Source organism: Peromyscus californicus, unplaced genomic scaffold (genome assembly GCF_007827085.1).
Source record: "Peromyscus californicus insignis strain IS unplaced genomic scaffold, ASM782708v3 Scaffold_1__1_contigs__length_55948999, whole genome shotgun sequence".
Classification (NCBI taxonomy): domain Eukaryota; kingdom Metazoa; phylum Chordata; class Mammalia; order Rodentia; family Cricetidae; genus Peromyscus; species Peromyscus californicus.
In genome coordinates, this window is record NW_026294492.1 from 52,169,572 (window position 1) to 52,195,941 (window position 26,370).

General features: G+C 38.6%; 1 protein-coding gene across 6 annotated transcripts in view; it reads left to right on the forward strand.

Annotated features, from left to right (window-relative positions):
• The first annotated feature begins 20,316 nt into the window (after positions 1-20,316).
• Positions 20,317-26,370, forward strand: part of LOC128115855 (zinc finger protein OZF-like) — a 53,340-nt gene continuing 47,286 nt past the window's right edge. For 2 of the 6 annotated variants that reach the window (XM_052746974.1, XM_052746975.1), the window contains exon 1: positions 20,317-20,449. Coding sequence is in view for 1 of the 6 variants with exons in the window: in XM_052746973.1 (XP_052602933.1) it covers positions 20,447-20,449 (3 nt within the window). In the remaining 5 variants the exon portion in view is untranslated. Of the gene's footprint in view, positions 20,457-26,370 lie in introns of all 6 variants that reach the window. The other 4 variants (XM_052746973.1, XM_052746978.1, XM_052746976.1 and 1 more) reach the window with 2 other exon arrangements.

A 26,370-nucleotide genomic window follows, 5' to 3' on the forward strand; every position in this document is an offset into this window, starting at 1 on the left:
TGGGGTCTGCATCCGGATTTTTAAGGGTTCCTGGTGAACATGCACAGGCAGGCTTATGGAGCGGATTGTGTGACCACACTGTGTGCCTCTAGTTGCCAGCACACACTGATGACTTAAGACACAAGACCCCTTGTCTAGCTCCTGAACTGCACATGTGCGGTCATGCAGCTGGAGCATGGCAGAATTCTAACAGGAGCATTTCTCAAAATGACTATTGATTTTTCCCTTTCAATTTATGCCCCAGCTGTGAGGAATATAAGGTCTTGAATATTACTAAGGACCAGCCTTAATAATATTCTTCCCAGGGACCCAGAAGAGAAGCTATGAATGGCAAGAATTATTTTCTGGAAAAGAATCTCATCACACCCAGCTCTTAGTCCATCGATCTATTCTTTTTCCAGTCTCTCTGGTCTACAGTTATAAATCCAAGCAATAGCAATCCTCCCCCTCCAACCAGGTCACCAGGCCTGAATTCCTGCAGGGTCATAAAGGCAGGTGAGAATTTTCCTCAGGCAGTGACTGTCAGGCTTTCTTTTACAACCCAAAAAGGGAGTGGTTAAAGGAGGAGGTCAACTGAGAGCTAATATCAGTTAGTATATCAAAAAAGGAATTTACGTGTTGAATCTACATTCCTAGAAGTGGTTAGGTAAGAAGTTAGGAGTCTATAATGTTAGTAAGACTGTATAAGAAAGAAGGGTCTCACCTTAAGTTACACAATAAATAAAGCTATCCACCTGACCTAGGAGACAGGCGTTGTTTCCATAAGGGTGTTACCTTAGTTCAGGAGATCATTTGGCCTTGGATGCTTGATAGGTATTTTAGATGAATACACTATTAGGGGTTCTTGGAAGCACATAGCATACCAGAAAATCATTGTAAGAATCAGCTAATATATATACAGAAGCTAAAATATCATCACTAAGACTTCTTAAGCCATGGCTTGGCCTTCGGAAAAGTCTTTGACCTTTCCAAGTAGTAGCTTTTGTGATAGTAGCTGGAGTCCATTACTTTTTCCTGTGGCTTGCAGCAATAAGGGATGCCTATAATATGAGTAACAGTCCACTCTTTACAGGGAGGTTAGAGTGTGGACAAGTATCAGTAACCAAGTAAATTTGTGGTTTTCTACCAGACATTGTACTTCCTGTGGTATTGGTAGTATAATATGATACAAATATAATTAGAGCAGTTTCTATTGCTGAAAAACATTCCTAAAACTTGAGCAGAATCTAAAACAATATTTAAAGGTTGATAAATTGACTGTAATACATGAATCAAAACAGTTTCACCTGTCGAGCTCAGAAAAAAAAAAAACAAGTCATAACAGATGGATGAATCCCTGCACCATAAATCCCTCCTAATCCATTAGATAAGCTAACAATAAGAGAAGTATCTGTCTGTGGAATAAGAGAAGGTTGCATAATTTTTGTAATTTTAAATTTAGTTTGCATAAGAAACTCCCATAGTTTGCCAGTATGATATTTATTTTCTATCCATCCATTGTAATCTGTAAATTATTTGAGAGTCCATAGAATTCTTTAATGTGCTTAAGCACAGTTAATTAAGGGTAATGCAATACAGCAACATTTGAATCCTTATAATTGTCGATATGGGGTCCTGTCCTGATTTACTAATTGAACAAGAAGAGTAAGGAAATCAGTTAGTATTTTTTGACTGTTATGGTATAAATAAATCTATCTTAAAGGTTTATCCTCTTGTACTATAATATATGTAGGAGACATGTTAGTAAGGGAAATAAGTAAAGGTAGAATCAACATGCTACAGAAATGCGTCTTTTAGTGTGGATTAAAATAGTTGTAGTTGTTACTTTGTCTCTCCAGGCACTTATTTGAGGATGAGCCAATGTCATCTCTCTTTCTACAGTTTTTAATAAAATGGTTAGTGTATAGGTAGGTATTCCTAAAGTATGATGTAGCCAATTATTATGCCCTAAGAATTTCTGAATGTCATTATGTGATTTTTTTATGTTGTCTTATCTAATGGACTTTTTTTGTGATTTAACAGTTGTTCTAGTAACTAGCTGTCCCAAATATTGTACAGTGTCTAATCTTTGTAACTTTTCAGTGCTATACTGAGCCCATTTTTATGTAGCATATCCTGAGTCATATTATATATGGATTGTAGCTCTTTGAAAGTGACCAACAGGATATCATCCTTGTAATAAATAATATAATCCTGAGGGAAGGAGTGCCTCACAAACTCTAAAAATCTGTACAGACATGGCTGGCCTAAAACTAATAGAGATCTACCTGCCTCTGTCTCCAAAGTGCTGGGATTACAAGCGTGCCCCACTATACCCAGCTGAGATGTTTTTAAAATGAACCATCTTTAAATCAGAGATGAAAGGATAATGTGAGATTCATGCCAGAACCATCATTGATTAGATGAACAATGATACTTTTTGTATCCTTCAGTACATTAATTTCATCTGCTAAAACATGTCCTGTGTTCTAAATATTTTGGTTAATTTCTTTGGTTTGTTAATTTCAACTCTATAAAAAGTTTTAAGTGTGTTACACACCTGTAACATGATTTGCATGTGCTAGTCAGAGAACAGCTTACATATGTCTATTCTCTACTTCCTGTGTTTTAGTACCAGAGATCAAACTGAGGCAGGCAAGTTTGGCTGCAAATGCCTTAATCTGGTAAGTGAACTCACTGGCACTTATTTCAGTTTCAAAAGTATTCACATATGTGCAGGTGTGTGGGTGTACATATGCAGCAGCCTAAGTATAATAATCAAGAAAAAATTTTTATGATTAGTGTGGGTCTCACAGAGACTAAATTCAAATCATCAAGGTTAACAGCAATCACCTTTACCCACTGAGACAATTCTCTGCTATTCATTGGTATTTCTGAGAAAGTATTAAGAACAAGTATTTAGTCTTCAGAATGAACTGGCAATTGAAATAAAATGGTTGGCAGTAGCAATATCATTTTCATTTACAAAGAGGTTTATTATTCAACTTGTCCTGTGCTCCCGTATTATTGGATGGTAATGTGTTTACAATTTGAGAAGGAGACAGTATTTTATGATAGAATGGTTTTACTAATCTTACTTGAGCCTAGTGAGAAAGCTCAGTGGAAAAATGTGTGTGGTGTCCAAGGCATTAACTCATTTATTACGTCCATGGGATTTTTCACCAGTATGAATTCTTCCATGCTTTTGAAGGCTACTTTTTTTTTGTGCACAGGCTTTACCACATTGATTTCTCTCCAGTATGAATTCATTCATGAATTTGAGGATGGAAAGAATTTGCCACAATGTTTACATTCATGTGGTTTCTCTACATTATGTCTTTCACTTCTTTTTAGATCACTATTAGATGCAAAGGCTTTACCACATAGATTACATTCAGCGAGTTTCTCTCTAGTATGCTTCTTTCATGTCTTTGAAAATGATTGAGATGTGCAAAAGCTTTGTAACACTGATATATTCATAAGGTTTCTTTCCAGTATGACTTCTTTCATGTATTTGTAGATAACTTTTATATGCAAAGGCTTTACCACATTGATGATATTCATAACTTGTCTTTCTAGTATGAGTTCTATGTACTTGATGATCACATGAAAGGACTTTATCACCTTCATCATATTCATAGGTTTTTTTTTTTAGATTTATTTATTTATTATGTATACAGCATGTATGACTGCAGGCCAGAAGAGGGCACCAGATCTGATTATGGATGGTTGTGAGCCACCATGTGGTTGCTGGGAATTGAACTCAGGACCTCTGGAAGAGCAGTCAGTGCTCTTAACCTCTGAGCCATATCTCCAGCCCCTATTCATAGGGTTTTACTTCCAAATAAGTTCTTTTGTGTAACTGTGAAGAGGAATAAGACCTAAAGCCTTTATTATAATCATTGTACTCATAGAGATCCACTTCATTACTGATAGTTTTTTGTCTATGAAGATATCTGTGATGGTTAAAGATTTTAATTCATGGCTCAACTTTATTGCTCCCATATTTTTTTCACATCATGGAAGAGAACTGGAAAGACTCAGACAGAGCTTTACCACCCTTATAGGTCACTACATGATAAAATATTTCATATATGTATATAATAGAAATGGTGAGACAGCATTGTAAGTGTATGTTTCAGTGAGAATATATTTACATAATGCTGTGTACTGATATACTACTTCCATGTCACACAATTTCAAATGCAATCTCCAACTCATTTCAGAAGGAAACAGAGAAGGAGGATGCCTCTCATTTCTGTGCCTACTGAATAGGATATGGCATCTCAGAAAAAATGCCTACTAACATATACAGAGAGACATGCAAACAGAGTAACACTATGGAGTATACAACAGCAAAATTATATATATAAAAAAACCCCACTAGCTTCAAAGAAGGATGGACAAGATGGGTATGGTAGCTCACAACTTGTACCCCAGACCTTAAGGAGCAGAGGCAGGTGAATCCCTCTCATTTCCAGACCAGCATGGATTTCATTTATAGAACAGCCAAAGGTACATATGAGACCCTGTCTGAAACAAACTAATGAGAAAAGATAGAAAGCACTCAGGGGCTCACTCAAAATTCCTCAGAGGTATTAAACATTCAATCCAGTTTTGTAATAGTCTAACAGAAAACTGGAGTGACTCTGTTTAAAATATAAGGCAAGTATGATATTCCTAGGAAGGAATGCATTTTTAATATGATACTTGTTGTGCCCAGATTGTGACCCCCAGAGAGACCACTGAGGATGAGCGTACCAGAATGCAAAAGCAAGGTTTATTTCCTTTACAAGTCACCACAACAGGGAACTCATCTCAAGCATTCACTGGCCGCAGCACAGTGAGGCAGGGAGGAGTTACTCTTTCTTGGGGAAGTTAGTTTTTATAGGCAAAACCCACAAAATTTCTTAGAGGGGAGGGGGTTAGTACGGGTCCATCCTTGATTGGTCCAGTTTTTTCCAGGCCTGGACTTTGTCTTATTTCAGCTTATCTGTTTGCCCTGTCAGGAGTTTTACAACCCATCTCCGGGTCTGGTCATGTTATCTCCGGAGAGGGGCATCTCGTGTTAATCGGTCACCACCAGACATCCTGACTTTGTTCTTTTGAAAACACCTGACTTCACCCTCTCCAGGAAGGGAGAACTGTCTCAGTTCTGTTTATTTTATTTTATTTTATTTTATTTTTAGTTCTGTTTATTTTTAAGATATCTCTTCCCTCAGCTCTTTTGGGTTTCTTGGGGAACTGTGTCTGGGCCTTTGGTGGGGGTCTTTCAATACTGACTGACAGATCAAACAGTTCTCCAAACTTTAACAAATAAAATGTTTATCTTAAGACAATAAAACAAAAAGAGCAACAACAAAAAAGGTAGAGTATATAAAGATGGTTTTACTAGGAAGATCACTTGTTGCTTCTCTAGAGGATCAATAAAAGCCTTTAATCCCAGCACTTGATAGGCAGCGATATTATCTCTATAGTTCAAGGCCAGCCTGGTCTACAAAGTAAGTTTGATGGCCAAAGCTACACAGAGAGAAGAGAACCTGTCTGAAAAAGAAGAACTTTAATTTAATTGATATGTTTATTTTTAATTAAAGTTTGATTCAAGGTCTCTCCATGTAACTGCCTGATAAAGGTGCTAGAGTGCAACTTGAGTTCCCTGTAACAGCAATGTGTGCTCCTAAGAGCTGAGACTGCTCTCCAGCTAAAATATAAATATTAACCCAGCACTTGGGAGGCAGAGGCAGGTGGATCTCAGTGAGTTCGAGGCCAGCCTTGTCTACAGAGTGAGTTCCAGGACTGCCAGGACTACACAGAGAAACCCTGTCTCGAAAAACCAAAAAAAAAAAAAAAAAAAAAAAAAATATATATATATATATATATATATATATGTGTGTGTGTGTGTGTGTGTGTGTGTGTGTGTGTATTAAATCTTTATAATTTTAAATAAACAGGTTTATTTTTTTCAGGCAATTAAAAGTTGATTCTTTTATCAACATAAAATGATTAAAATAATTATTAGGAACATTTACGTGAGAAAAATAAATTCACACGATATACTAGTGATGCTCAGAAATTATATTCAAGAGAGTAGTTTTCCAAGAATAAAGAATCTCTGTTTGTTACCTGTGGCTGCATTCCTGCGGAGCTACTCCTGGCTTGGCTCCAGAGACTAGCACCTAGCCCTAATCTATCCTTCCTGTAACTGTACCTTTTGTTTCTCTTGTTGCACTATGTGAATCTTGTCTGAGAGTCTCCCAAGGATACAAAGGCCTATGCAAAACTTGGTTCAGGAAACCGTAAAACCATGGTACCTGATAAATCGAGGAATTTGCACTTGGCACTGTATTTTTGGGAGCTCCTTTCAGGTTGTTTTGAACATATGGAAATCAACTTGCTAAAGTGTAAATATTGAGAAAAATTTGAAGTGAAAATGAAATGAAATGAAATGAGAAAAATGAAAATGCTCTGGGTGAAGGGAAAGTGCTTCAGTCCATAGAGGCTGGACCCTCCTGCAGCCAAGAAAGGCTAGATTCATTCTTATGGTGCCTCTGAGTCTTCTTACCACGGATCTGTGTGAACCCACACACCTGTGTAGCGACAATACATGACAATTACCTCCATTCCTCACATACTTATTTTCTTTTTGAGACCAGGTCTCACTGTGTAGTCCTATCTGGCCTGGAAGTTGCAGATCCATCTGCCTCTGTCCAAAAGGGGTTATGATTAAAGTTATAAGCCATCATAACTGGCCATATTTTTTTTTTTTTTTTTTTTTTTTTGGTTTTTGGAGAGATGGCTCAGCCGTTAAAGGCTAGGCTCACAACCAAAAATAACTGGCCATATTTATAATCTTTATATAACATCTACACAAGCTGAGAGGTAAATAAGAAAAAATGCCTTCTAGAACTCAAGTAAATATACCATGTTTATAGCATACTTCTTTTTAACATTGTTTGGAACTCCCCTGACAGGTTTTGTTTCAATTTCTTTGTTGAGGTTTATTTCTTTATTTTATGTTAGTTTTGTGCATGCCTGAATGTATGTACTTGCATGCCTAGTCTGTCAGAGGACTGAAGCATGGTCAGATCCCTTAAAGTTGGAGTTATAGGCCTGTGAGCCCATCATTGTTGGTGTTACAATCAAGCTCATTTCCTCAGCAAGAGCATCACAGAGTCTTGGCAGCTGAGACACTGCAGGTTTCTGAAGCTGGTGAGCCAGTACCCTTGGAAGATGGTTTTACTTAACTTTTCTTTTCTAATAATAAAAAAACAAATCACATTCACTCAACACAGTCTCAAAAAGAGCAAGAGTCACTGTAAAATTACTGATCATGGTCATTATGGCTGTCTTCATGTTTATAAATAAGATGGTATAAATAAGCATAAGCTTATGCTTTGAAATTTCCAGATGTTTGGTGTGCTGGAATTTGAAGATATTTGACCTCAGTAGTGTCATCTTGCAAGGAAAAGCCATCTTCAGCCTCCCATCACCTTCTGTTTCCAGGTCTTTGTAGCAATTGTTTATAAATTGCGAATATAGTACCACGTGCACCTTGGGCCTATGCAGGAGCTATCAGTGATTGTTCAATCCTTTGGTAATCACCATTAGTATGGGACTCCACGTGCTATTTTCCAAACTCAGGTACAAATGAGTAGCCCTGAGCCAGAAATCACATAGTATGTCGGCCTGAACTTGCCATTCAAATATTCCTGTTACTTGCAACAATCCTCAGTGGAAGGTCTGAAAGTGGGATACAGGATAAAACTCTCCCACAAAGCAGTGGATCATAACAGTAAAGCAGCTGTTCAGGAATTCTTTATATCATTTCCACTGCTGCTGGATGCTGCTTCAGTACTGTCACAGATTCAAGGCAGGATGTCAAAAAGTGGACTGTGAACTTGGGGGCAAAGGCCAGGGTAGCATAGTCGCATGTGGACTCCAGACAAAGACTGACATTAATGGTCCTAAAAGCTGGGGTGGCAGAGCCTGCATGTGCTTTGCCATTTGCTTTTTTGAGATAAGGTCTTGCTTATAACCCAAGATTGCCAAAATTTCAGAGTGATCCTTCTGCCACAGTGTGCTCAGTACAGAGTACAATTGTGTGTCACACCAACTTTCTATGTATTTAATGAGTAAATGTGCAGAATTAATCCATGTCAGGCATGGTGGTACAGGCCTTTAATCTTAGCACTCTGCAGCAGAGGAAAACTGATCTTTATGATTTTTCAGGTTAGCTAGGTCCACATAATGAACTCCTGACAAACAGGGCTACAGAGTGAGACCCTGACAAGGACAGTGAAACAGTAGGAGCATGATGTAAAAATGCTTATTCTTAATGTGGCTTACTTAATTCTTACAAATGATGCAGAATTGATGTCGGGGTTCAGTGCTGGGGTTCAGCCTCAACCTATCGAAGGGTCCCTTGAAGTGGGGAGTGAGGAATTGCAAAATAATAGGAAGAAATATAGACATAGATGGATAGAGAGACACAGAATAGCTTCAGGAGGGCCCTGGGTCAATACCCAGCAGCCTCAAGCTTATTTCTAATGGGATTTTTAACCAATAGCAAGGGGAGAGGCAAAAGACCACCCCTTTTCAAGATCAAAGCACAACATACTACCAAGTGTAGACCCTTCAAAACACCTGGAAATCATGACCCAGGGCAGCACATCTTGGGATTAGGTCTTGAAATATAAGATATCTGGTAACCATGCCTTTGCACCCTATTATGCAGCCTTGGAGGGCAACATAAACTCTGACTCTCTGACCTTGATTCAAACCACAAGTTGGAATCTTTGTGGACTCCCACAAATTGAGAGAAAAATAAATCTGTAGACTCATATGTCAAGTGGACAGTATAATATGCATAATTTAGTCATCAGAATATTCAGAGACTCTATAGTAAATGTCGAGTAATTAAGTACAAATTATTTGATCCTGTAGGATTTCGTTGACTATAAATCTGTATTTACATTGATGGGCCTTTTCTACAGAATAATTGTTTAAGAGACTGCAGAGTTTTGGTGCATAGTTTTAATGAAACTTTCTTTTTACCAAAAGGAAAACCATGACATGTTTTCCACAGCTGGCCTAGTGTATGGCTGTCTGTGAAACTGGTAAGTTTTCTTTTTCCTTTCTTAGTTTCATAGAAGACTAGTGCCCCAGAAATGAGTCCTAAATTATCAGAGTTGACGTCTGACCTATGGTGGTATTTTATTTGTACTGAAATGTGATTTCAATTGTATGTTAATAAATAAGGTTGCCCGGGGGTCAGAGCTAATAGCAAGCCATAGCACAGCTGGGCGTTCGTGGCGCACCCCTTTAACCCCAGCACTTGGTAGGCAGAGCTAGGTAGATCTCTGTGTGTTCAAGGATACAGCCAGCATTGGAGACACATGCTCCAATGTGTGTCTGGAGGTCTGTACAGACAGGCAGTGACGAGGCAGTCACGTGGTTGGGTTTACAACCAATGAGAAGGCAGAACAGGAAGTCTATATAAAGACAAAGAGACAGAAAGTAGGTCTCTTTTGGAGAGGTCTCTTGGCTTAAGAGGCTAGCTGCAGCAGGCGGGTAAGGCTCTTAGCTCTGATCTCTTGGCTTTCTTCTTTGCATTGGTTCTGTGTTTCTTATTTAATAAGACAGTCGGTTACATCTACATTTGGCACCCAACGTGACAAGAATCCATTAAAAACCACTTGGCTTGGCTTGGCGGCAGGTCCGGTTTCCAGCCTGAGCAGCCTGGCTCTCTAGCTCGGACCCACCTCGGGCCCACCTCTGGCCCAGGTAGGCTTGGCCTCAGGCTGGACTGACTGTAGCCCCAAGCGGTTGCACGCAATTGGAGCTACTTGCTTAAAGCTGGTGCTACAAACAACTCAGGCCTGCCCTGCTGAACAGGACCCCTGCCTGTAAAGCCAATGCACGTGGTTGGGGCTTAAGGAAGCCAGAGCCAAGGCTTGACTCAGCTCAAGTGGGAACACGTGGCTGATTAAGCTCTTAGCCAGAATTTGTGGCTACACTTGCTCTCTCTCTCTCTCTCTCTCTCTCTCTCTCTCTCTCTCTCTCTCTCTCTCTCTCTTTCTGGATTCAAACCTCGGAAACTAGGTGGCTGTTTTGAAATTCCCTCGGATTTCTACTGTTCTATGCAGACTTGGTAAGTCACTTAACATATCAAATATTTAACATATCAAATATTTTAAAGGAAACTATTTAAAAGAGAAATTTTTTCCAAATTAAAAAAATGGGTTTTTTGTGTACATTGGAAGAAAATTGGGCTTTGCTTGCAATTTTAGGCAGTCTGACAAGGGAACAATTATATGAGAAGATTAATGTTGGTCAAATTATGCAGTTTATTACTATGCTTATCCTCATTTTACTATTTAAAAGGATAGTCAATTTAAGTGCCAGGATAACAGTTTTAGAAAAACTTGTTAAACCTGTAAAAATGAATCATAGAGAAATTCAAATTCAGACAGAAGAAATTAACAGTGAAGTTGTTTCAAGATTGGATCATAAGGTTACAGAAAGAAAGCCTGTTTTCACACAGTCACCCTTAATTTATCTGGCAACCGTACAGCAGTTGCTGAATCAAATGACTACACAAAATATTTGGGCACCAATTGAAATGGTAGATTTACGAAGGTTTAAGGAGGCAATAGTATCTTATGGCATGCATTCCCCATATGTAAAGCAAATGTTAAACTCTTGGTCAACATATAATAGGATTATACCACAGGACAGATGGGAGCTGGCACAAGCTGTTCTGGAACCCAGTCAAAGGCTCCAGTGGCTAACTTGCTTCAAGGATGAGGCTAAAAACATAGAAAAACAATGGAATGATAAAGGAATACAAGTCTGCCAGGATCAACTTATTGGAGAAGGCCAATATGCTTCAGTACAAACACAATGTTTATATGATGTCCAAACCCTAATTGAATGCATGGGACAGAGTTGAGGAACCAGGAAAAAAACTGAGTCATTTACAAAGGTTATACAAGGCCCAAAAGAATCTTTCACAGATTTTTTACAAAGACTGGCTTCAGGGGTAAATAGAATGGTTCCAGATTCAGAAGCTAGTCAGATAATAATTGAATCTTTGGCCTTTGAGAATGCAAATGCAGCATGCAAAAGAATAATCAGGCCGTTAAAGGCAAGATCTGCACCTTTGGAAGATTGGATTAGAGATACGGTTAATGTTGAGGCTCATGACCATGATGATATGTGGGTAGGAGAAGCAATTTCAAAAGGTTTGAGGAATGTTAGATGTTTTGGATGTGGAAAGCAAGGACATTTGAAAAGGGACTGTAGACATGTCATTCCTAGAAACAATGTCTCTTCAAGGAACACTGGTAACAGAATGCCCCTTCCTTCTGCAGTATGCAGAAGATGTGGTAAGGGAAAACACTGGACCAACGAATGTAGATCAACAAGGGACAGACAGGGTAATCCTTTGCCTCAGTCTTTGGGAAACTCCCAGAGGGGCCTCATGCAGGCCCCAACAGCAAATCCAGTTCAAACCTTTCCTGCAGTCATAGAGGAAACCCCTACTCAGAGCAATTAAATAACCAAATGCCTTTTGGAATAAATCATGCTGGTCAGGATGATGAAACAGAGAGAACAGAAAATTCAGGAGAAAACATAAAGAAAAATTTTTGGCAAACTTCTATTAATGAACAAAGACCAAAATTATCGATAAAAGTAAAAGGTGTTTTGTTGTCTGATCTGGTAGACACAGGTGCGTACGTTACCATAATTGCACCAGAATTTTGGCATCTAACTTGGCCTCTTCAGGAGGTAAACGTTCAACTGTTAGGAATTGGGACATTATCTCAAGTGAAACAGAGTGCAAGATGGCTTGAATGTATAGGTCCAGAAGGACAGAGAGGAAAATTAAAACCATATGTGGCTAACATAGCTATGAACCTGTGGGGTCGAGACTTGTTGCAACAATGGAATACTCAGATTAACATCCCTCCAATCTCAGAAACAAATCATAAACTAGCACATGTTTCTGAGAGGAACATTAGAAGGCATTATTCTGAGTGGTCACCAGCCATCCACATTATACAAGAACAGGGCACAACAAGTGATGATCTTCCAAAGACACCAACAGCTCTACCTTTAAAATGGTTAACAGACAAGCCTGTATGGGTTCATCAATGGCTTTTAACAACAGAGAAACTCCAGGCTTTAGAAGAGCTGGTAGAAGAACAGTTAAATGCTCAGCATATTGAAGAATCAACCAGCCCTTGGAATTCTCCTGTATTTGTTATTAAAAAGAAATCTGGTAAATGGAGAATGGTAACAGACCTTAGCGCAATTAACAAAGTAATTCAGCCAATGGGCTCTCTACAATCTGGAATTCCTTTGCTTACTCTGTTACCAAAAGAATGGCCTCTCATAGTTATTGATTTTAAAGACTTTCTTTTCAATACCCTTACAAGAAAAAGACAGAGAAAGATTTGCTTTCACAATGCCTACTTATAATAATTCTCAACCGGTTAAAAGATTTCAATGGAGGGTCGTCCCACAGGGAATGTTGAATAGCCCAACTCTGTGCCAATATTTTTTACAACAGCCATTGGAAGTGATACGTAAAAAAAAAATTTATGATTATATGGATGATATTTTACTAGCTGATTCAAATGCAGATACTTTAGAAAGAATGTTTGAAGAAGTAAAGAAAATTTTGCCTTGCTGGGGATTACAAATTGCTCCTGAAAAGATGCAAAGAGGAGATTCTATTAATTATTTAGGATATAAAATAGAGCTTCAAAAAAATTAGATCCCAAAAAGTGCAAATTAGGAGAGATAGACTACATACTCTTAATGACTTTCAAAGATTATTTGGAGACATTTCTCATCTAAGAACTGTTGTTGGGGTAAAAAATGATGAACTGAATAATTTGTTCAAAACCTTAGAAGGTGACAAGGACTTAAATAGTCCAAGAGAATTATCACCTGAAGCTGAGAAAGAATTGGCCTTGGTAGAAAAGAAAGTACGTGAAGGGCACGTGGATCGTATTGATCCAAAGCTGGATTGCATTTTGGTTATTTTACCTTCTAGGCATTCTTCTAAAGGAATATTAATGCAGTGGGAAGATATTATATTGGAATGGATATTTTTACCAAATAAACCAAATAAAAAATTAAAAACTTATGTGGAAAAAAATCTCTGACTTGATTTGGAAAGGAAAATTGAGACTTCATCAATTAACAGAAATAGACCCAGCAGAAATTGTCATACCTTTAACTAAGGAGGACATTGAAAAATTATGGACAGAAAGTGAACCTTGGCAAAGAGCTTGCAGTATATTTGGGAGAAATTAACAGCAAATATCCCAAAAGGAATAGAATTGATCTTATAAAGAGGAGCTGATTGGATCTTGCCTCGAAGTGTACGGGAAAAAACCCATATCTGGAGTTCATACATTTTATACAGATGCCAACACACAAGGAAAGGCAGGTTACAAATCAGAAAATTTAAGTAAAGTGGTTCAAAGTCCTTATAATTCAGTTCAAAAATCAGAATTGTATGCTATTCTGTTGGTATTAATGGATTTTTCAGAACCTCTCAACATAATAACTGCTCTCAGTATGCTGAAAGAGTAGTATTTTATATTGAGACTGCAGAATTTATCCCTGATGCCTCAGAATTAACTTCACTATTTATTCAATTACAAGTTACAATCAGGAAAAGGAGTCATCCTTTATATATAACTCACATTCGATCCCATACTGGTCTGCCAGGCCCTCTAGCACAAGTCAATGATGAGATTGATAAATTATTCATATGAAATGTGCTGGAGGCCTCAGAATTTCATAAAAAACATCATGTCAATAGTAAAGGTTTAAAAAAGAATTTTTCCATAACCTGGCAACAAGCCAAAGAAATAGTAAAGAAATGTCCTACTTGTTCCTTCTACAATTAAACGCCAGCAGGATGTAACCCAAAGGGTACTCAGAGGAATGAAATCTGGCAGATGGATGTGTTTCACTTTGCAGAATTTGGAAAATTGAAATATGTACACCATACCATTGATACTTATTCAGGATTTCAATGGGCAACTGCTTTGAGTTCTGAAAAAGCTGATTCTGTAATCACTCATTTGCTAGAAGTTATGGCCATCATGGGTATACCCGCAAAATTAAAACTGACAATGCTCCAGCATATGTCTCTGTTAAAATGAAACAGTTTTTTGCTTATTACAATATAAAGCATATTACAGGCATACCACATAATCCTACAGGTCAAGCAGTTATAGAAAGATCAAACAGAACTCTAAAGGATATGCTAAATAAACAGGAAGGGGTAACAAAAACCCCCAGAAATAGACTGCATAATGCTCTATTGACTTTGAATTTTCTCAATGCCAATGAGAAAGGAACAACAGCTGCAGAGAAACATTGGATAATAGAAAAAAACTACAAAATTAAATCAGCCTATATACTTTAAGGATGTGCTGACCTCAGAATGGAAACCAGAATATGTGTTACATTGGGGAAGAGGTTTTGCTTTTGCTTCTACAGGAGAAGATAAACTGTGGGCACCATCAAAATTGATAAAGGTTCTATTTGAACAAGAGAGACCTCTTAATTAGAGGAGGTGATAGTTCATCAACCAGCATAAACATCCAATTTAAACTAACTTATACCAGTAACACATGTCTTTTCATTTAATCAGATAATAACTTGCCAAAAAGGAACATCCCCAAAATTAGTCTTGGGGAAAGGTTTTTGTTTTTGTCTTTTAGGAGAATGAAGGTTAAGGAATCTGAAGAACACTGGACAAATGAGACAACTGAAGAAAAGGGACAAATCATCTATCCCAGGAAACAGAGTGAAATGGCATATGGGTATATCATCTAAAAAATTTTATGTCTTCCTAAATGTTTGTTTCTGCTCTTCTCTAAAGATCTAACACTATTGGTCTTCTAATAGTCCCAGTTCAATTAAAATTTAAAGCTGACTTTGGAGTTGGAGAATGGCTCTCTCCCTCTTTAAACTCAAGCATGTTGTTAAAAGGAAAATGCAAACTCCCTGCATCATGCCAGGAGAAAAGTGCCATCTTCTGCTATGGGTCAGGAGAAAAGCCAAATTAATTAAGGGACTATTCTATTACTAATCTCAACTCTTTGATTCTATTCTGATTCTTTAAACTTTTCTTAAAGTATGAATTTTATATCAAAATTTACAAGATTAATATATATATACATTTTAAACTTTGTTAAGATATGAATGGTCATATAGAGTACTAACTAATTCTAGAAAAAAGGCTTCAATTAGCTTCATATATATATGTCTTTGTGTTTGAGTCTCTTATCAGTTTTCTGCAGGAAATCACGGCCAGGCCTAACATCAACTGAAGACTCCAGGAAGAAGATGGGGCCCCACAACAACAACAATTCCACGTGGACAATAATAATATCACTAAGCTGACAAACATCATCTTCAGATCAGCTTTGAACTACAAAGTGCTCAGAGCAATTTTGAGAGGGCTAGCTGAGATGATCCAGTCTCAAAAACTACTTGAATAAGGATTTGAGATAAACCCTGAACTTTGGCATTATACACAGACTGGATAACGAAGGATATAGTTACCTTTCCTGGAATTTGACAATTAATCTAAAATTTTTCTTTTCAGGATAAAGATACCTTCACCCATACCCAGCAGGAAGCAATTTTAAGAATTCGACGCCCACATTCCCAAAGAGGTGGTGTGGGGCCGGTGGTTTTTTGGTCTTTTTAATGGGTTTTGGGTCTGGGATAATTTTCATTGTTTAAGGGGGTTGGTTACAAGTTGTTGTCAAGGGTTAGGAAAAAGGCTAAGCAAAGGAGATTAGATTCAAGGTTTTTGTTTAAAAAAAAAGGAAAAGAAAAGAAAAAGACATTTACTAGTTTTAAATACTTTACATTGGATTGGATTGTTTTATATTGTATACAAATTCTATATATTGAAACTGATATTGTTAGAAAATGCTATATGTATATTTCTAATTGTACTTATACCATTCTTTAACAATGTAATGCAATTTTCTGATCCTTGAATGTTGTTATTACCAACTATTAGGATATAAAGAAATGAAAGCTAGTAGTTAGACATTACAATAGAACTTGTAGTCATATTAGATATGTTTTAAAAATTGAGGAGATATATTTTAGATAGACAGGTAATCTTCAAACCCTTCAGAGATCTACAGAATATGGCATTTAAAATGTTTTAATAACTTAGAAAATTTTTCTTTTTTGTCATGACTATGAGACATGTCGGCTCCTGGCAGTACCAACCTACTTCAGAGAAAATATGGGCATTGAAGAAACTGCATATGGAGTTAACTTTCATTGTGGCAAAAGTTAATGGACAACAAAGTATCCTGGAATCAACTGTTGACAAACAGGGCAGACAGGACACGAAACAAAGGACTACTGATTCTTGCCAAAACAAGTGTGGTTATGGCTTTATCAAAAGGCATCTTCTGAGGCCAGGATGATATGGCACCATCCCTGAAGTGGCCTTCGCAATTCAGAAAAGGTACAGTGTCCTTTTCTTCGAAGGCAGCTGAACAGGCAGTGGGCAGATGGCTTCTGATGTGCAATGGGATAGCAGCTGAAACAGTTATTCTTGAAGAGTAACTAAGCTCACATCTCTCAATAGTAGACTGGCATTTAGTAGAGGGATGTGGAGAAGAACGGGATGCTGAGATGAAACCATATACACACAGCCAAGAAGAATGGACAGCTGAATTCAAAAAACCATCAACAATTTCCAGAATTTAAAATCCTGAATCATGACATGACACTAGTGGAATTCAGGTGTTTCTGGTACATGGACTGCTCTCACCCAATGTGAGGTTGAACTGTTGACCTTGTGTACATCCTACTTCACAAATGAGTCTGTCAGATATGCTAAGCCTATAGGCTGAAGATGATGCCCCAACACTGCAGAGAAACCTCAAGTGACTGTCCAGGCAGCTGGCTGTTTCTGTCAACTCACAAATTTTTTGGAAGTTACTTGCATTCACTTCTGTTTTTATTTTTGTTAGGTAATATTATTTCCTTCTTGGGTCTCTGAGGGAGTTGAAGATTAGTTAGTTATAGTTGAAGATTAGTTAGTTATATTTGAAGACTAGTTAGGATAGAAAGTGATTAGGTACATTTTGGACTTACCAAAATAGGATAGATAATGGAATTATTTTCTCTGAATTTGTCAAATACAAATGGACTAGACATTGTGTAGGTATTTATTACTTGTATATATTGTATATAGTTATTGTACTTTTGTATATAGTTTTTCTTATGTAAGTTATAACCTTTTTCCTTTTTTCTTTTTATTAAAATAGAAAAGGGGAAATATGTGGTATTTTATTTGTACTGAAATGTGATTTCAATTGTATGTTAATAAATAAGGTTGCCCGGGGGTCAGAGCTAATAGCAAGCCATAGCACAGCTGGGCGTTCGTGGCGCACCCCTTTAACCCCAGCACTTGGTAGGCAGAGCTAGGTAGATCTCTGTGTGTTCAAGGATACAGCCAGCATTGGAGACACATGCTCCAATGTGTGTCTGGAGGTCTGTACAGACAGGCAGTGGCGAGGCAGTCACGTGGTTGGGTTTACAACCAATGAGAAGGCAGAACAGAAAGTCTATATAAAGACAAAGAGACAGAAAGTAGGTCTCTTTTGGAGAGGTCTCTTGGCTTAAGAGACTAGCTGCAGTAGGTGGGTAAGGCTCTTAGATCTGATCTCTTGGCTTTCTTCTTTACATTGGTTCTGTGTTTCTTATTTAATAAGACGGTTAGTTACATCTACACTGACCCCGTAGCTGGCTGGTCCCAGCAAAGGTTTAAAGTATCACAGTTCTCTTTTTCTCTGGGATGGTGGGAGCCCCTCACTTCACTCTGCAGTCTGCCACAGTGCTACAAAGGGCTTGGGGTCATGGCGGCTTGCCAGACCTGACACTTACTCTGGCAGTGTTCTGCAGGACTTCTGTTTTGGTCAAAGGTTGAAGTACTGCATAGCTAGGTATTTTTCTGAATTTTTTAGTTTTGGTGCATTTTTGTTTTTCTTGTTTTCACTTTTCTTTTTTAAAAATTCTGTATTTGGGCCATTTAGACACATGTGGACACACATGCCACGGCACATATGTGAAGGTCATAGTACAAGTTGGAGGTGTGGGTAATGTCCTGGGTATTGACCTCAGGCTCTCAGACTTGGTTGTATGTACCTTTGCTCACTGAGGCAAGTAGCTCGTTCCTGCCAGAGCACTCCCTTCTAACCCACCTATTTCAGTATATTGGTTTTAGTTGCTCTATTTTCATTTTTGGGGTAGAGAACACTGGGTACTCATTCTAGAGCTCTCCCATGCTTGGCAAGCATCTATTTACTGAATTTTAAACCAAAAGTTATTTTGAGGCAGGGTCTGGTTAAGTTGCCCATGTATTTTGTCAACTTAGTCTGTAGCCACACCAGGCCTTAAACTTGTGATGTTCCTGCCTCATCCTTCTGTGTGGTGGGGGTTCTAGGGCTGCACCACTACTCTCAGCTCTAAATTCATGTGGGAAATCAGCAATTTGAATCTGTCTTTTTTTTTAAATGTAATGTAGCTAAAGTATATCAATTATGGTTCTTAAAATTAACTTTATTGTTAGTAATATTTTCTTATTTTCTAATGTGAATTTTATCTCTAATCCCTACTAGTCTTTCTTTATAAGCCCTATCTTTCCATGCATTGATCCCTTTGTTTCCGTTTTCATATGTGTTTTTTTTTAGGTTGGAGATGGGCCTCTTGGGAGCCTTGTCAATCCATGTCTTTCTCAGATGCCCTGATGAAAGCTCCAAGGGAACAGTAGTTGTATGTCTTTGTCCAAGGGCTGACTTGACAAGGTCTGGTCCAGTTCTTGAGTGAACATGTTGAAGGAGTCAAGAAAACCAGGCTATCATGCCTTCTGTGAGCTCAGTCTGAGGTATCCTGTGTTCCTTTTGACAATATGGCTTAATTAGCTTTTTGCTCTCTGTCTCATTCTGTCCCTACAAATAACATATCAGAGCTGTAGTTATTAATAAACTTTCTTAGTATGAGCCATCAGCTCTTGCAATACCTACTGATACCTCATTGGTCACCTCCCCTTCGGGACCAAAATTTTTGGTGTTTTGTGTCATAGATTGAGCTCTTTTAAGCTTTTGATGTCCTGCCTCCACTTCCAAAATGCTGGCATGAAACACAAGTGCTACCACATAAGGCTGGGAAAGTGTTCATGTTTGGTTAACAATGTGCCACTGAGAGAAGTGTGAGCAATCCTAGGTGAGCCTTATTGAAATTCTTGATGCCTGCTGAATGTCAATCAACTGTTTTAAATTTGAGCTGGATGGGCTGGGTGTCATTTCAGCTGTGAGCCAGGGGAATCACTGCACTACACATTAAGTAATCATCTATGTATGCTAGGGATGCTGTGAATGGAAAAAAATATATATATACATATATATACATATGTATATATATATGGAAAGACATGACTGGTCCTGGGTTTAGCCACCAGATTGAATGAAAAATAAAAAAAAGAACTAAAAAAAGGAAAGGACATGAGTGCTCCTAGGTATGGTAGAGGAGAAAGTTTGTTGTTGATAAAAGGGAGGGTATAGGGAGAGAGAGGGACGTCTGGAAGAGTCCAGAGTGGACTTGTTTTCACTTTCCTTTTTAAAAATTCTATATTTGGGCCATTATAAACATATGTGGACACACGTGCCACAGCACATATGTGAAGGTCAGAGGACAAGTTGGAGGTGTGGGTAATCTCCTGGGTATTGACTTCAGGCCCTGACCCATGTGACATGAGGAGGTAGGGGAGGGGAAAGAGGCAGACAAAGAGGTCAGCAAGGAAAAGGATAGACAGGGGGCAAAAACGGGATATCAGAATGGTTGGATTATATAGGGAAGGGTCACTCAGCCCCTGGGCTGGAGAAGTTCAGGGTAGGGGCTAGGGCATGGCAGCCATATCCTGTAACATGTAGAGACTGAGGGAGGCAGTGACAACCTACAGACAGTGTTCACTTTTATAGATTAAATATGCACTTCAACCTTTTATTCCAGGTTTGAAATCTAACATCCTGTGCCCAGGAGGAAGAAGTTCCTTAGTGTAGGGAAGTGCAGGAACTGCATTGCAGTTCAGGATCAAGTTCTGCTGCAATGCCAATCTCTGCAGGTCTTGGACGGTTCTGTGCCTGGAGTGGAAGCCAGAGCAGGGAAACACTGTGCTGTGTGCCTTCACAACATTCTGTCCCCAAGAGAGTTGCTTCTATCACTCAGAACGCACTAGCCAATCAGGGCTCTCAAGCCGACTGTCAGTCAGAATAAGGGAGGGCACTTCCGGTCCGCCATGCTGCAGGCTCGGCGTCTCCGAAGTCTGTAAGACCCTCATGTTCCATGTCCTGCCCTCTGACGCGCTGCCAGGAGCTGTGAGGAGAGCTCGGAATCCGCCATGGTGAGGGGTGAGGGAGGGGCCGCCGTCCCCACGGGGCGGGGGGAGCCACGGGAGCTGTTGTGGGGTCCCGGGGCTGTGGGAACAGGAGGCTGGACTAGCACCCGGCGAAGTCCTTGAGATCCATGCTGTCCGTGCAACTCCCGAGTCATGCGGCCTCCAAATAACTATTTCGGCTATGGTTGCGGGGGGGCGGGGGGGGGGGCGGGGGGGGAATGTAGTTCCCTATTGTTAGGACACCATGCAGCGTGCGCGCATGCGCCGCTATCATCCTCGCCTTGAAAGGCAGATTTGCTAAGTGAAAGAGCTCTACTTCCTCTAGTGTCTTCTAGAAGTTCTGCAATTTTTGCTGAACATTCAGGTGTAGGATCTGTCTGCAGTTGATTATGTGCAGGGTGTAACATCTGTGTCTTTAACGCATTTGCCTTTAGGTGCCATGGTGGTCCGTTCATATTTGTTAGGAAGTAGCCTTTACTTATTGGGTTTCCTGACCTCATGTGTTCAAATCTATACTGTTTTAATTGTAATTTTGTCTCTAAGTTTTCTCTTATGTTCTGTTGATCTCTTAATTCTTTCCCACACAGTACAGTCTTTATTGCAGTTGTATGGGAAGTTTTAAAGTCAGATGGTATTATCACTGTGTGCGCTTTTTACCTAATCTTGTGTTAATCATTTTTTCATTCATGAGGAGCTTTTGTCATCATTTTTCTGTTGTTGATAGGAAAAATTGTTAGACTTTATTGGAGTGTTGCTGAATTTGTAGCTCAAAGTCTGTACTGAAATTATATTTAGGCTTCCTGTCTACAATCATGGAATTTTTCTCCTTTGTTCAAGTTTCTTGATCTCTTTAATTACAAAGGTATAGTTTGGGCTACAGATATTTGTCATATTTCTATGTATTTCTAGCTTATTTTTCTATGATGACATATAAGAGATAGGGTATGTGTTTTTAATTTTTCTATGTTATTTATTTCATGTGTATGAGTGATCTGCTTGCATATGTGTATGATCACCACATGTGTGTTTTGTGCCCACAGAAGACAGGAGGAGGCATCAGATCCCCTGTAACAGCATCTAGGGATGATTGTGTGCCACTTTATTAGTGTTGGGACCAAACCTAGGACTTCTACAAGAGCAAAATGTGGTGGTACCTGCTGAGCTATCTCTCCAGCCCTAAACTTGACAGATTTTCAAAACTTTATGTGTGTGTATGCACAAGTATATGCTGAAAAGCAAGTGTTAAGAGAGTTGAGGTTTGCTTATAAATCTGCCCTTGGGGTTTGGGAGATGATGACTCAGTAGATATGCTGGTTAGATTTGATCAGCTTGACACAAGGTAGAGTCACACTGGTCTGTAGGCAAATATATAGGGTATTTACTTGATTAGTGATTGATGTAGTAGGGCCCATCCCACTGTGGTTGGTACCACCGTGGGTAGGTGGTCCTGAGTTCTATAAGGAATCAAACTGAGCAAGCCATGATAGCAGGAGGGCAGTAAGCAGCATTTCTCCAGGTTGACAGCGTATGTAGAGTGTATAAGCCTGTGATAATGGGAGAAATCCATGGATTTCTGGGAAGAAAACTTATTTATTAAGGGATGGAATGGAGATCACACACTCACTTATACAAAATGAAGCGACAATGGTGTTGTCTCTTCATCTCCCAGGGAAAGATCAGGAAAGCTCCAGACTAGGTCACTAAACCATGTGTCAGGAAGCCTTCCACATCCAAGAAAGCTTAAGACCCCCTCCCTCTTCTCTTTTAAGAGGTCATGTAGGCAGACTAGAAGCACTGCCTCATGGGTGGAGCAAATACCCACTATACTTTCCCCTTTGTCTAAATAAGAAGATTCTAAAACCTAATACAAAACTATATACAATAAGAACAATTATCAAGTATTGTCCAGGAGAAGAAAGGGTAATATCATAAACAAAAATGGAACTACAACCAACAAAAACAAGTTAAGTAAGAAACATGCTAAATGTTCAGATCATAGGTAAATGGCAAATTATAGACATTATTCCAAAAGCTGTCCCATCCTGAACAATCTAAATCTAGGACTTAATATGTTCTTAGCTAAGATATGAAATGAGTATAACTATAACTATCTGGTCTTCAACTACATCAAAAACTTGAGAAGGAAAATAATATTACCCGAGTAAATACTTCTAAGAAAAGTTGTACTCTCAACTCAATTATAATCAGAGCTGGCTTTGGGGTTGAAGTGAGGCTGTCCTCTAAATCCAAGCACGTTGTTTAAAAATTAAGTTTCTGTTTCATATCAGAAGAGCCACCTGGTGTGGAATGGAGGAAAACCCAAAATCTAGGGACTGCTGTTGACAAAAATCTATTTCTCCTCATACTTATTTCTTTTTGAACCTTTCTTTAGATATAGTGATATCCTAAAATTTAAACTTTTCATTTTGGTATTAATAATATTTAAGTTTTCTACAGTGAACAATAAATTTTCCTAACAGTGATCTGTGAAGTCTCCACAAGGAAGATGGTGCCCCACAACAATGATTCTACCTGGTTCATAATGATGCCATTGAGGCTATAAACACCACTCAAAGATCGATTGGCTCTGGACTACAAATTGTTCAGAACAGTTACAAGGTGGTTAAATAAGATAATCAATCATCTTACATCTCTAGCCAGAACTTCAGATAAGCTTTATCCATTACTCTGAGACTGGCTATAAACATTATAGCTAGTCCTTATGAGACTTATCCATTGTTTTAGTTTTCTTACAGGATTTCATAGAGATAATGTCGGCCTAAGTGCTGTGAGATGGTCTTTCTGTATGCTATGAATATGTATTGTTACCATTGGTTAATAAACAAGCTGCTTTGGCCTATGGCAGGTTAGCTTAGAGGCAGGTGGGAAATCGAAGCAGAGATACAGGGAGGAGAAAGGCCGGGTTGGAGGAGATGCTGAGAGCCTCCTGGGGAAGCAAGATGTAGTGCAACACAGGTAAAGCCACGAGACAAATGGCAATACATTGATTAATAGAAATGGGTTAATTTAAGATGTAAGAGCTAGCTAGTAAGAAGCCTGAGCCATACCAAACAGTAATTAATATATAAACCTCTGAGTAATTATTTTATAAGTGGCTGCGCCTTTGTGTATTTGGTAGAGCTGGAGACTTGTAGTTACTGAAGAGATTTTTCTGAAATAATCTCTAAGTTTGTGGCATGATTTCTCATTGTGAAGGCACATTAATTCTGGAACAGTTGCATCTTCCAGCTTTCAGAAAAATATTTTGTGACAGGGTTTGTTAGGTTGATCCCAGTGTTTAGGTCCATAGGGCATTGACCCTGCTGTCCTCCTGACTCAACTGCCTCAATTCTTGATTAAAGGTTTGTAGCATCACACAATTCTTACCCATTTGAATCACAGAGTGGGCTGTCCATTGCATTAATAGGAAAAGGATTTGTGTGTAGACCATAGTTTTCTGCATTGAGACCAGAATAGAATGAATAGTGTAATGTGTACACTGCAGTGAAACATAGACCAGGCCGTAGCTAGATTAGAGGTTGTTTTAAGTCATTGACCTGTAGTGTAGGTGTCTGTGTTTTAAACAAGGATCTGATTGGGCAGGGAGAGTGCCTTTCTCTGTACTTTCCAGTATACATTAATTCATACCATGTGAATGAAGGAAAACCAAATTGGTGGGTGTACAATTTGGGGAGGTTAGCATGAGCCACTAAAAGTTCCGATTGGACAACCCTCTTATGTTGGTAAGTTCAAACCTCAATGTCTCACATTAGTAAGATGAGAAGATTGAGACATTGAGCATTTGGCTGTGGCTTGTGTGTGAACATACAGTACTCAGCAGTTAATATTTCACACAGGGCAGGGTCATAAAGTCTTCTGTAAATGTGGAGTTGAGTTCTGTGCAGAATAATGAGTATAGATCTGTTTGTATTCTTCTACATGCAGACATCCGGTTTGTCTAGCACCACTTGTTGAAGATGTTGTCTGTTTTCCAGTGTGTATTTCTGGCCTCTTTATAAAAAACCAGATGTCCATAGGAGTGTGGGTTTATGTCTGGTCTTCAATTTTATTCCATTGATTGATGTGTTTGTTTTTATGCCAGTACCATTTACTTTTTATTATGATACCTCTGTAGTACAACATGCAATCTGGAATGGTGTGAACCCTAGCAGTTCTTTTATTATTCACAATGGCATTAGTTAACCTGGGTTTTTTGTTTTCTCATTTGAAGTTGAAAATTGTCCTTTCAAAATCTATAAATAATTTTATTGGGATATTGTTGGGGAATGCATTGAATCTGTGGATTGCTTTTGGTAGTTGCCATTTTTACTATGTTAATCCTACTGATCCATGAGTGTGGACGTTCTTTCAATCTTCTCATATCTTCTTCAGTTTCTTTCTTCAAAGACTTGAAGGTTTTATCATATAAGTCATTCATTTGATTGGTTAGAATTACCCCAAGACATTTCATATAATTTGAGTTTATTTTGGAAGGTATTATTTCCCTGCTTTCTTTCTCATTCCCTTCATCATTTGTACATAGGAGAGCTACTGATTTTTGTGAGTTAATTGTGTATCAAAATAACTTTGATCAAAATGTTTTTCAGCCAGAGCAATTCTTTTGTGGAATTTTTAGGGTCACTTACGTATCCTATCACATCATCTGCAAAGAAAATGCTTTGATTTCTTCCTTTCCAATTTTATCCCTGTGATCTCCTTCAGTTGTCTTATTGCTCTGGCTATGACTTCCAGTTCTATATTGAATAGATACGGTAAGTGTGGAGGTCTTGTTTTGTTTCTGATTTTAGGTAAATAACTTTGAGTTTCTCCATTTAATTTGATGTTGGCTGTAGACTTGCTTTCTTCTGATTAGGTATGTTTCTCGTATCCCTTATCTGTGCAGAACTTCTATCATGAAGGGGTGTTGGATTTTGTTAAAGGTCTTTTCTTTATCTAATGAGGTGATGACAGTTTTTTTTTCTTTCTTTCTGATTGTTTATATGGTGGATTACATATCTTGATTTTTTTGTATCTTGACTCATCTCTACATGTCTTGGATGAAGCCTACTTGAATATGGTAGATATTCTTTTTGAGTGTTCTTGAATTTGGTTTTTGAGTATTTTGTTGACAAGTTTTACATGTATATTTGTAAGGGGAAAAGGTCTGTTATCTTTATTGTGACACTCTCCAACTCCCAATCTATTCTGTAGCATTGTAGTTTTATAAACACAAATACAATCCTCACTTCTTCCTGATTTTAACCTTGAAATTGCTTCTCATGACACTAAGGTAACAAGACAATGAATAAAAGCATGTTGACACCACCCTCCCAGTTCAGATTTTACTTGTGGCCTCTTTTGGTTTAGGATACCAAAGTGTCAAGTTCATCCTGTAAATTCTTTTCTTTATAGCCCAGTGTTGTTAACAGTATCCCTTTAATCCAGTGCTCTGGAGGCAGAGACACATTCCTTTGAGTTCCAGGCCACCCTTGTCTAATGGTGAATTTCATGCCAGAAAGAATACATAGTGTGGTACTGTCTCAGCAACACAACCAAAGAACAAAGAAAAAAGGTTGCATGTAATTTGATAGGCTGGGCCAAGGAGATGGCTTAGTGAGCAAAGGTGTTTGTGTGCATGTGAAGCACATGATTACCTGAATTCAGTCCCCAGAGCTCATGTAAAAGCTCTAAGGAGAGACTCCACAAAGTTGCTTCTGAGCCCCATAAGCATCTTGGTATACAAATCCCCCCCACCCCATAGAAACATGGTGACAAAGTATTTTAAAAGTGTGACAAGCTGACCTAGCATCCTTTCTGTAGCTCAGATAGGCCTTGTGATGAGTTGGGATGTTTGTCTCTGTACCACATGTCCAGAAGATCCTGTGTTTCTATTCTTAAGATCTTAAATTTTATTCATGTGGATGGGT